A 12591-nucleotide genomic window follows, 5' to 3' on the forward strand; every position below is an offset into this window, starting at 1 on the left:
GAACTGCAAGTAATGGTAGTTTGGAGCTCGTTTAAAGAACAGATTCAAGTCTGTCATGCTTTTTCCAATAGAAGTGCTCGACTTAACTTTTATATTAAACAAGACAAGCTTTTATATAAGTATAAAAACGGACTTCTTCCAAGCGTATTTTGGTTATATAATTTAATTAAAATAATAATTCTGGCTAAATATACATGTAATTTGATCCAAAAAGTGGAATTCTGTAGAGGATTTCTGCTTGGAATATGTGTCTTAAGTCGCCCATGCTCCCTTCATATCTCCTCCAGCCGCAAATCGAGCCCCTTCTTAGTTCAGCATGGTGTGCCTGTCGTAGATGTGGCGTCTCTGCTCGCGCACCTGCCGCTTCCACTTGTCCTGCTGGTGGCCCACGCGGTTTAGGACATTTGCTCTGGCACTGAGCTCCTGGTTGTTCACGGCGGGCAGAGGCGGCGCTGGCTCATCCTGTTTGGAAAAGGGGGGGAAAAATTTAGAATTAGTCTGGCTGACGTGATAAAATTCCGTTTCTAAACGTGGATCTTTGGTTAGTGGTGAGTGTCTCTAGTGGTGTGTGTTAAAAACTCAATCAAAATCGCAAACAGAAAATGAAACAAAGGGGGTTGTGGAAATTAAAATCTATTTAAAAGTGAGGTGCTTCTTTATTGCCAACTAGTTGAGCCACATCGGCGTCAACATCGTCATCTTCATCATCTTCGCCATGGGCTGTAACTAGGAGGCTATACTGAATGCCCTTGTATCTAGAATGCTTGCTATGTACATCTTCGTTGGTGTGCTCCTGGTAATTCGCCTTCACTCGCTTGTTCAGCAACGGATCCAGACACATCAGGAAGAGCATGTATATCACTAAAATGGAGATGATCCAAATCACAATGATCACCACGACCTAGAAATAAGAGCAATAGGGTTAAGTAAGGAAACCTCTAGTCGGTTAATATGTGCCATACCTTGATCAGTGTAGTATTTCTTGCCACATGTGAGCACTTGCACTCGGCGCAAATGGGCAGCTCCTTGCCATTGGCATCCATACGTGGCAGCAGGGCACCAGCACAGACACTACAATTGGACAAACATATCTTAAAGACAGAAAAACTTTGAATTTTCAAAATAATTTTAAGCTAGAATTGAAATGGATCCAGTTTTATAGTTCTTTGCATTTTTAATGATCAAACTTAAATAGTACTTCAATTTTCTTCCTAACAAATTTCGAAATGGTTGGCTGCTACTTTTGGTTTACTGCTTACAAACATTTGAATAAAATTATTACTCTCATTAAGTGTTTAAAAACAAACGTTTGATTTGTAAAAATATTAAATTGCTAAAAATACAAGTTAGTCTAATGAAACGTATGTATAGGCAAGAATCTAAAACTAACTTTATTAAACGGTTTTAAAAGATTAAATACAAAATATTGTTTGTTTGTTTTTCACTAAGACTGGACTTAATGCATATAATTAGGGTGAAGAAATAAACAAAAATACCATTTTGTGTATATTAAAATGTATGCTTTGAAGCTCAGATACTATAGTGTTGACCGCTGGTGTAGTAGCACTTACCACTCCGTAGATGGCGCTGTTGCGCTGCTGGTATTGGAAGAACTCTGGCCTGTAGCAGCGGGCGTCGATTTGGGAACGACCTTGGGCGTAGGCGCTTCAGTGGGAGCTGGATTGGCGCCCGTTTGCTTGGCAGGTTGTGCTGCTGCCACTGGAACTGCATGAGGGGCGCTCAGCTGGCTGGCATTGTTGTTGCTGCTACCAATCACTGGCAGCGTTTGCGCTGCAGTCTCAGCCTTTGTTTTTTTGTTTTGGGTCGGAACAACATTCAGATTACTGGACCAGTCATGTGATATGGCTAATTAGGGGACTTACCCATGTCACGCCAACCAAATAACATATCGCCAGTAGCAGAGCGTAGACGAACAGACGCTTGTGGGCCATTAATTTTTCTTTGATTTCAATTTTTCTCAGTTTTTCAGCCTTTTTTAAGAGAAATTTGCTTGCAAATTTGCAGTGTTACCGCATTTGACAGTCGCACAGAAAATACTAACGACTTGACGTTCCCGGAACTAGTTTTTTTAAACAAACAAAAAATGTTAATTAACACTTTACGATCTTTAGAGTAAAACACCAATTTCAATTTAACTCTTCAACAGCTATGTTTAACTATATTTTAATCGAGACGAATTAGTTTTTCTTCTGAATGAGTATATTTTGATGTTAATCTATTGGCAATATGAGTATAAATTTATATATTCCAGCATCCATTAACACTTGTATTTCAATTCATGTTCCTTTTAACTAAAGTTTTAAGCACTAAAAAAAACTAGCTTGCTATATAAAAAGGGGATCAACGAAGTTCAATTTGTTTGAAATTCAACGATTTAATAACACCATTGCTTAGAGAATACCCTATATGACTTGCATCTCTTATAATTTTGGAGACTTCAAATACCAGAAAAAAGTATCTCATTTGTAGTTTTGGTATTTATTGGGGAAACTGGTTATGCGAATTGCGAAACGCCTGGTCACACCGGCATTCAATCCCTGAGCTGTCACAAAATCCAATTGTTTGCGTGTTCAACGAGGAGTTTAATCGTGATTGCCGGCACAGATTGGCCAACTTAAGTACTCAGGATAAGATAAGGTAGCTCGGAAAGGACGCAATGCAGCACGGACTATTCCTCGCGGGACTGGCTCTGGTCAGCAGCCTCTCCAGCGGTGCCGGTAAGTCTTGACCCCGAGGAAAGTTGCGTCTATGTGGTCTTCTGTGATTGGCCACGCCGCTCTTTTCGAACCTTTGGTGCTCATAGTTGCCCAGCATTAATGTCTATCTTGGTACACCATCTTCTCCACTCCGGAAACAGCCACGGAATCCAACGTGGTCACCTGCGGCTCCATACTGAAGCTGCTGAACTCAGACTACTCCTTCCGCCTGCACTCCCACGACGTGAAGTACGGGTCCGGATCCGGGCAGCAATCGGTGACGGGCGTGGAGCAGAAGGAGGATGTGAACAGCCACTGGGTTATCAAGGCCCAGACCGGCGAGCTGTGCGAACGGGGCGAGCCCATCGCCTGCGGGTCCACCGTACGCCTGGAGCACCTGTCCACCAAGAAGAACCTGCACTCGCACCATTTCTCGTCGCCGCTCTCCGGCGAGCAGGAGGTGTCCGCCTACGGAACCGACGGACTCGGGGACACCGGCGACCACTGGGAGGTGGTCTGCTCCAATGACAGCTGGATGCGGAGTGCCCATGTGCGACTGCGCCACATCGACACCGGCATGTACCTCGGCATGTCCGGCCGCTCCTACGGCAGACCCATCTCCGGCCAAATGGAGATCGTGGGCGTGCACAAGCCGCAGCACGGCACGCGCTGGACCACGGCGGAGGGCCTGTACATCGTGCCCAAAGAGAAGAGCTCAACGCACGAGGAATACGCCCACTCGGAGCTGTAGTGGAGATAACACACTGCGACTGCTCTAGTTCTGTACCACTATTAGTTGTGTAACTTATAATTTAGTTGAATTTTTATGTGAAGCGAGTTTATTTTGTATTAGACCCACGAAGCAAACCAACAAATTAAAATTATTTAAATTCTATCAGGGAAATTCAAAATCATCCGCTTTGCTTTTTTGGAATTTTGTATATATAGTAGCTGGTAGAATTTGTTAGGTAATTCATGGCACTTACAAAATTAAGGATTGATTATAATTAATAATGCAAAAAGGAAAGTGTAATTTTCTGACTAGCTTAAAATCCTCCAATATTTTGCCAAGGGTTTTTATTGTGAAGAAATTCATTAAGTCCCAACAAGCTTGTACTGATACCCAAAGGTATAAAAAATTCAAGAAAGATACAATCCAGTCAGATACTGAACCTTCTTTAACTCAAATTACATGTCCATACAATTTCGGTTAAAAGTACCATGGAATATAAATATACCCTTATAAAGATCTGGGAACTATCCATGCAGATGCAACCGAAAATCGTCACTCACATTCCGTGAATGTATCACCCCAGTCCCTAGGATTGTCTTTGTTTGCATGCATAAAACAATGGAGCTTATCCCGACCATGTAAGCTATGTAAATACATTTTGCCATTGCTCGCGGTTCCCTCGCCCTCCACCCACAATATCATCACGTCCATTATCTGCTCGTCTGTTTTCTGTTTCTTTTGTTTAGGACATTGTCAACGCTTTGTCTGCCCATCCTCCCGGCCAAAGCCTCATTCTCCTCGTCGTCATCTGTATCCCCGTAACCCGAACTGATTGCGAGCCCAGTAAGGTCAACATGCTAGCAGACCCAACCCAACCCACACAGTCATTTATAGATTCTCATAATCGGGTTGTCCTTGTAACCATTATTGCACAAGTAAGAAATAGAAACAAGGATACTCGGGGTGTTCTTCTGCTGGGCGATGTTGCCGTGACTGGGAAATGTTGAAAGATCTCCCAAATTGTATAGAAAGTTTATATAACAGTTAAATGAAGACCGCTTTTCACGAATTTGCGGCTTTTGGGCACTCTGTACACTCATTCAACATTCTCCGATTTTTATTATATATATATATATAAGATTAGATTTAATCCTAATTCGCTGATTTTCTTATGGGCAGAGAAATGGATTTGTTTATATCGACTGTTTCTTTTGCTAACAAATATGTTTGTAATTTTGGGTACCAATTCTAGCCTTCTTGGAAGCTTACCAGTAGGTGGGTTTTAAACAGGGGAAAAGAGCGAAATTTGAAAGTTTATCGCCTGCTTTTAGATTACATGTAACTTTAATAACATACAAAATATACCAAGGCTTTTAAAATTTTACTTGGTACTTCATTTTAAACTTCAGAATTCGTTTATTTTTTATTTTAGACAGAATAAATATAAGCCTACTCAAATATTATATTAAAAGAAAATGTACAAACTTTGAGCTTGTATGTTTAAATTTATATATATTTTTAACCCATTGGTCAATGTAGCATTTATAGCAGGGGTGCTCACGCCTATGCACATTGAGCAAAATGGTTTTTGTAAATGCACATGCTGATGGAGATGTGAGGGCTGGCACATTGGGTAAGCTTCCTGGGCACATTTTGCTATACACTATCAATTTTTCATTTCTTCCTTGCGGTTCAATACGTTACTGACAAGACCGAGGCACGGCAACAACAATTTCATTGGCTTTTTTTTTTGATGGCTAAGTCATGTAATTGTAATGTAATGTAATTTGATTTTGTCCTTTCCTCGGCTCTACACCGAAATCTTTACTTGTGTTCGTGATATTTTTTAAATGTGTTGATAAATGCACTGCCATAAGGCAGTTTCGAACACCCTGATTGATAGCATATAAATACTTCAACTTAAATGTTTAAATGTAAATAAATGTAATCATCCCTTTGTTAAAGTCTTTATGGAAAGCTCATATGCACATTAAATTGTTATTATTGCCAAATGCTGCGGCAGCATATAATTAAATTTTTTTTATTTTCCCACAATTATCTCTTACAGGTGTTCATAATTTCCGTTCCATGCGTTTATTGATTTACGTTTAACACGTTAACACCGCACTCACTCTTCGCATAGAAGATACACGTGTGTATGTTTGTGAAAGCGTCTGTTCGTAACGCCCCCCTTTTCCGATTTTCTTTCGTTGAGTAGTGGCACATCCTTATATTCATTGTATCCTTTTTGTATTGTATTTCCTATGTGACCATTGATAACCAGAACTCATCGTGAAGAGGAAGAATTCAAGGGTGGGGCTGCACGACAAAAAAATATCCATCAGTTTATATAACCAACAGTGAGAAATAAATCGCATTATTATGAATTACAAATATATGGCTTCGAAAACAAAATGAAATAAAAATATTATTGCTTTGATATTTATACATAGTAACTAACAAAGATAGATTTTATACAAAAAACGATATAATTTTTAATATTTGTCAAAGTCGATTTTTTTGGCATACATTTTTTCAGTGACTTAGGTAGAATAAAGAAACAGAAAAGGTTTCTGCTGTTTGTTATTCTTAATATTTTTTACATTTTTGAAAAGTTAGTTATTCTTATACAAACCAAATACCAAAAATATATTTTTATGCTTATATGTAAAAAAGTTGCAGTTCACCAACAAAACAGGACATCTCTGAAAAATATCTAATTGAAATATCTGGAATGATTTTTCCCGGTACTGCATTATCAATTGGAGAAAATTTATTGCAGCAACAGCTAACTGTCGGGGAACTGGATTGTAGTAAATTGCCTTTTTTTAACTAATAAATTTGGCTGTTTTGTTTAAATAGCTAAATACCTTATTACGGTGTTTTCCTATTCTATGCTTTTATTTAATTTTAATGAAGCATACACATTTATCTTATAAATAAAAAGTTTAACAACACGCTTTTGTCTTTTAATCTTTTAAATATTTTAATGTATTTTAAATTTTTGTTGTTTTTTAAGTGGGCTGCTGACAACATTGGTTTACAAGACAACTTACAAAATTTTTTACGATTTTAACAAATTGGAAAAATTGTTTGACTCCCCAGATTTTTACCACATGGGGAATATTTAGAAAATAATATTAAAATTTTTCCATATGCTTAGATGTACATGTGTATATAAAACTCTTGCGTTCGTTAGCCCTTATCGATTCTTTTTTATCGGCAGCGGAGCGGCAACCTTTAAAAGCGTCAAAAAAACCGGAGTGAAGGACTCGCTGATTGAGTGACTGACAGATTGACACAAAATGTTTGAATGTTTCAATGTTTGTTTGTTTGCTCGCTGGTGTGTGTAATGGCTTTGTGGGTATGGGACTTTCTCTTCACGCTTTTCCTCTTCCCCGAACACTGCCGGATAAAATGCGCGTTGTGTATACGCACGAGTGGTTGGCAAACGCAAAGCACCGAAAAAATTCTCTGCATACTTACGGGCGCACCCTGATCTATGTTATTGCCTATCATTTACGATAGCCGCACTCTTTTCTTTGTTCTGCTATTCAAAATTATGTAGAACTATCCTTTAGTGTATATAGTTTTTCATTTTGTTGTATAATTGTGATCTCATAGATTTGATTATCTGTAAACTTCGTACTCGAGATGCAATGCAGAGCTTATAAAACAAGATCAACACTTACATTAAGTTAACTGAAAACCACTTTTTACAAAAACTTCAACTAAGCAAATACTAAATTTTATAAAATTTCCTTTACCGGAACGCTGCAAAATAAAGCTAAGAAAGGAAAATATTTTGATGCAATGGACCGAATCATACAATTTTCGAAAATGTTGTACTTGTTTTGCAGAATGAAGGACATGTTTCGCGATCGCAAAGAATAATTGGAATTGTAATGAGGTTTACTAGAATTTTCAATTTTAGGATTTCAACATCTATTAAGGTGCAGAATCTCATTTAAAGTAAAAAAGCAAACAACTGATTTCAATTAGAGCTAACGCAAATTAGTCAAAAAAGGTAAAGATGGCTTTTCCAAAATTAGTGGGTTTAACCACAGGTTATAAACATAAAGAGCGAAAAAACAATAAAGAGGTTACACTATTATTTTGAAATTTTATTCGTCAAAAACATGTATATATAAGAAGTAAATATATCAATAAATTAAGAACTTTTATATTTAAACAATCAAAAAAATGTCGACAATTTTATTAATACCCAGATAGCCAGATAACATATTTGCCAACGTGAAAATAGCCAGGTGGACAACGCTTAGCTAGACATGTCTCTTGAGCCTCCACTCTCCCTCTTCCCGTCTGTCTGTCCCTCTGTTGTCGTCTCCAGTTGCCGTTATCGCTGGCGTTGCGCATTCGCCCCGTTGCTCCCTGGTCCTCTCACCAGTTCTGTTCCTTTTTCTGTCCCCTTCCCGCCCTCCGTCGTTTTCTCTCTCTATCACTCTCACTCGTGGCGTCTCCTACGCACTTAACATTGAAAACCGAAAACAAGCCCCCAAGTGGCCAGAAAGGCCTGCCATCCTCCACAAACAAGCAAAAAATTGCATCTCTCTGCGCCTGCGCGGTTGGCAAGTTCACGGAGTCAGGCGAGAAGAGAGGTCCCTAAATTTATTGTGCCTACCTATAGAATCGCGATAGTGAAAGTTTGATAGCAACAACAATAATTTGTTAGTTTTGAAGTTTACAGCAGGTCTGCTGGACATAACACCCTAACAGTAGGCAATACCTTTTAACAGAATCTGTAAACAGGAAACGAAAGTGTATTGGAAGTACAAAATGTGAAACTAGATTTATATTTCTTACTCATCTGATCTTAACTTAATAATCTCTCTAAGTTTTGTTTTTTTTTTTTGATAAATGATAAAAAAAAGTCAAATTAAAAAAATGTATATATTTAATAAATTATTTTTACCCCTAAGTACTGAAAATAACCCATTTCTTACAATGCAAAAACAAATTTCAAGTTTATAAATTAATGCCAATTTATTTTAAAATTACAAGTTTAAAATAAAAGTTAACTTTGAACCAGCTCTGTTAAATGTTCTGAACTAAAAAAAAAATGAATATAAAGAGAGAGTAACGAGAGAGTGAAAGCTAGTTCCTTGGCTCTCTCTTGGCCATGTATTTCGGCCCTGTTGGCTGGAGCGACGTAAATACCGTTAGCACAGTACATTGTGGACAGTTGAGCGTGCAAGTTTAGGCAACCAGAAGGGCCAACAAATAAAAATCAAAACAGAAAAGTAAAAAGATTAAAAAATCATAAGCAAACAAGAACAGCAGACCTCTGGATCTCTCCAAAAACCAAACATGGCCGCCCGTAAAGCTTAAAAAACATAAAACAAAGAGCAACGGTTTTGTATTTTTGGCCAATTCGTAAAGTTTTTCGGTCCCTCAGCTGTGTGTTACATAAATCTCGGTGAATGTGTGTGTGTGCGTGAGAGAGTGCTCATGTGTGTGTGTGTGCGACTAACAGAAAAAGCAGCTACAAAAATTGTATAAAGCAGCTAAAAAATTAAGAAAAGCTACTCCCCGATTTCGATTTGTTGTTTTAGTGCTTAGTCAATTGGGCTTAAAACCCAAGAAGCTTTTTCCGTGTCAATTACGAGAAAGTTACTACTAAAAATATTACGCATACGCCGCCGTGTCAGAAGCCAAGAACAACTACTTTGAAATCTGCTAAGCAACAACCAGTCGAAGCAATGTAAGTCATTTTGTTGAATATTTGTTGGCTTAAGAGTTGTAGAACAGAATTTACGACTTAAAATTTAACTTTACAAAACCATTTAGGGGGTAATAAAAAATTGTTGTTTGATCGAATAATGTTGGTAATTTATTTGTAAAGAAGCTGAAAACCAATTACCTAAATTAAATAGTTGTTAGTTAACAATCACCATTCTTTAAACTCAATATTTTGAAAACTTGAAAACTTTTTTATAAAACCCATCTGTTTCTGGGCATGACCTCGACAGCAATTGAAACCTGAATCGTAACGTCTGTTCAATTTTAGTTAATTTCGCCCCATCACCTGCAACATGTGTAGCAATTTCCCAGCGCTACATTTTCCACAACATTTATCGATTATCGGAGCCCACTCACCCATTGCCACCTCCCATTTTCTTCTGGTCAACTCAATTGCTTGCAAAATTTAATAACCGCACACTTGGCATTTTGCGTTTTGTTTTGTGCCCCAACTTTGTTAATTTCTTTTCGGCCCTTTCTCCGATTCCCTCGTTTCATTGCTCTTTCCTTTGTGCTGGCACCCACGCATTTGCTCGTTATTCTCACTTTTTGTGCCATTTTTCGCCCGTCATCTCCCTGCCACGGCCACTCCCACTCCCACTTTCCTCTCGGTATCTCCTTCTCGACTGCTGGCTCATTTTCTTGCCACCTTTGTGACCTGAAATGGGCAATATCATCTTGTTGAGGCCCCGGATTGAATATCTTATTGTTAAAAGCGAAATTGTATCCCAAAAGAGTTTGATTGATTTGTTGAAGGCCCCAAAGGTTCTTCAGACAGGACAAATTTTGGTAAATGGAAGCAGACGCGCCCAACGATTATCATCTGTCAATGGTAAAATAGGAGCTAAGTAAAAATAATGCTAATACGATTTGTGCAGAACAGTTTTTGTGGAAATAGTTTTTACGTTGTCCCTCAATAGTCAAATACTTATCTATACAAAGATATTATTTGATCTTTACATTGGTATAAGATTTCATATTTAAAATAATGTTTAAAAGATAATATAGTTTAATACACAAAACACTGGTTTAAAATAAAAACGACAATTAGTTCAAAAAACGCATTTTTTTTTTGTGCAGTGGCAAGAGTAAAATTATAAATTGTGCTCGTTAAGAAGCGGGCAGAAGGCAAAATTTCTATCCCTATAAAGTATACATATATTCAGGATCTATCGCTCTAAACATGTCCGTCTTTTCGTCTGTCCTTCTGCCCGTACAAACGTTGAGATCTCGGAAACTATAGAAGCTAATTTGGTAAAAACTATTGAATTTTAAAAATAAATATCTTGCTATTAAAGTTATAATTTTATATTAAACATTAAATGCATAGCAAGTGGCATAAGTCAGTATTGAAATATTTGAATTAATGTGAAAAATTTTATATTAAAGGTGGTTCCTGTTTGATTCAAAAAATTATGTTTAATTAAATTTATATGGTTTAAATTTAAACTAGATTTTCAATTAAAAAAAAAAACAAATAATCATTTTCATTCATTGCGGTTTTTAATGTTTTTTAAAAATGAAATTTTTGCCAATAATATGTATTGTAATAAATATTATGATTTAATATTTCAAAAACCATTTTTTTTTCATTGTTCCATTTAAATATCTACATATTTGGAATTTAGCATGCAGATTCTAGTTATGACTTCGCAGCGCAAATTTATTTAAAAATGTGGTCACGCCAACTCAACGTTTAACATAATAACAGAAGCCCCGATGTACAATTATTCATGGCACATAAAAATATTATAATCGAAACGATTTTATATAATTTAAGCTGATACGATATGGAACAAACATTGTTATGTTCTTTTTCATGTGCACTTTCTTCCTGTCTTTTTTCACTGCACACTTTGTGTGGTCCCATTGTTGTTACGTCTAAGCGTGTTTTTAGTGAGCAGCTTTGTTGACCTCCCACGACGAAGACAAAGTCGCCGTCATTTCCAGGACACATTTTCGCTGCCTGCGTTGCCGCCGTTTCATTTGTTTCCCTGTTTATTGCTTCTGGCTTTCGTCCTGCCCATTGTCCTTGTTGATGCTCTCATTGCTGCAGGACTTCAGCTTGAAGTATTTTAGCCATTTGCTGGTCAGCCATCATCATTCAGCCGGTGAGGCTTGGAAAAAATCAAAAGGCTTTTGCTCGAGAGTCGCTTCAGTTAGTTGTGGCCATTGCATTGCCATTGTGGCACTTTGGCACAATCTAAGATTGCAGAGGGTATTATAATTTCAGTCAGAAGTTTGCAACGCAGGGAAGGAGACATTTCCGACCCTTTAAAGTATATATATTCTTGATCAGCATCACTAAGAAAGTCGATCTAGCCATGTCCGCCTGTCCGACCGTCTGTCCGTCCGTCTGTCCGTCCGTTTCTACGCAAACTAGTCTCTCAATTTTAAAGCTATCTGCATGAAACTTTCTCTAAAGTTGTCTTTCTATTGGAGGTAGTATATAAGTCGGAACGAGCCGGATCGGACGACTATAGCATATAGCTCCCATAGGAACAATCGAAAAAATAAATTTAAAAAAATTATAACTTTGCTGTTTTTAAATTTTTTTTGGTTATTCGACATATAGTAATGGTTAAATATTTTAGAATTACGGTTTTAATTTCATCAAAATCGGACGACTATAACATAAAGCTCCCATAGGAACAACAAAAATATTAAAAAAAAAATATTTTTTTTTTAAATTTAATTTTTTTAATTTGTATTTTTTTTTTAGAAATTCTTTTTGATTATTTAATTATTTGACAGTTCAGAATTACGCTTTTAATTTCATTAAAATAGGAAAACGGTATCATAAAGCTGTCATAGGAACTCAAATAATTGAGCTGCAAATCATCATAGCTTCAATGCTTTTAAGCATACATGCAGCTAAATCATTATTTTAATGTCTTCAAGAATATTTAATTTTGCAATAGCTGCAAGGGTATACGAACTTCGGCTTGCTGAAGTTTGCTTCCTTTCTTGTTGAAAAAGCGGAATTCTGAAATTTTAAACCATAATTATGTTTAAAAGAATTTAAAAAAAAAAAACTAATAAATAGAAACGTTAAATTTTGTTTTCATTTATTTTATTATTTTCCGATTGTTTTTATGGGATCAATTCCCAATTTTCTCTTCGACTTGCATTAATTTGTAATTTCAAATGATTTGGTTAATATAAAGTAAGGCTGATGGTTAAAGAGATCTTCAAATTGCAGAACAGAGGTTTTCATCTTTGCTTGTGGTTTTCAGTTGCACATTAAATGCAATTAAAAGCCATTTGCAATGCCAAAAGATTTGCACTTAGTGTAGATATTTGAATTATAAATAAAACCATTCAATTGTTGATATAAAAAAATAAAGTATATTTAAGCCAAGTGGCTTGGAAAATGACAAT

At 36.8% G+C, this 12591-nt stretch overlaps 3 protein-coding genes across 6 annotated transcripts in view; 2 read left to right on the forward strand and 1 right to left on the reverse strand.

The window, feature by feature from the left end:
• Window positions 1-133: 133 nt before the first annotated feature.
• LOC128260502 (uncharacterized protein CG1161) lies at window positions 134-2060 on the reverse strand. Its single transcript, XM_052993570.1, has 5 exons — window positions 1884-2060; window positions 1572-1804; window positions 963-1071; window positions 776-901; window positions 134-462 (listed from the first exon to the last, which is right to left on the reverse strand). Exons 1-5 carry the CDS (start codon window positions 1950-1952, stop codon window positions 307-309), a joined length of 693 nt encoding a protein of 230 aa, XP_052849530.1. The 5' UTR covers window positions 1953-2060; the 3' UTR covers window positions 134-306.
• Window positions 2061-2522: 462 nt separating this feature from the next.
• Window positions 2523-3628, forward strand: LOC128260508 (stromal cell-derived factor 2). Its single transcript, XM_052993584.1, has 2 exons — window positions 2523-2738; window positions 2879-3628. The coding sequence occupies exons 1-2, from the start codon at window positions 2678-2680 to the stop codon at window positions 3466-3468; spliced, it is 651 nt and encodes a 216-aa protein (XP_052849544.1). The 5' UTR covers window positions 2523-2677; the 3' UTR covers window positions 3469-3628.
• Window positions 3629-8639: 5011 nt separating this feature from the next.
• LOC128260288 (TLD domain-containing protein 2) overlaps window positions 8640-12591 on the forward strand; it is an 85325-nt gene continuing 81373 nt past the window's right edge. For 2 of the 4 annotated variants that reach the window (XM_052993261.1, XM_052993268.1), the window contains exon 1: window positions 8640-9172. The gene's annotated coding sequence lies outside the window, so the exon portion shown is untranslated. The remainder of the gene's footprint in view (window positions 9173-12591) is intronic. The other 2 variants (XM_052993323.1, XM_052993339.1) reach the window with 2 other exon arrangements.

This window comes from Drosophila gunungcola, chromosome 3R (assembly GCF_025200985.1).
Source record: "Drosophila gunungcola strain Sukarami chromosome 3R, Dgunungcola_SK_2, whole genome shotgun sequence".
In the NCBI taxonomy this organism is placed as follows: Eukaryota; Metazoa; Arthropoda; class Insecta; order Diptera; family Drosophilidae; genus Drosophila; species Drosophila gunungcola.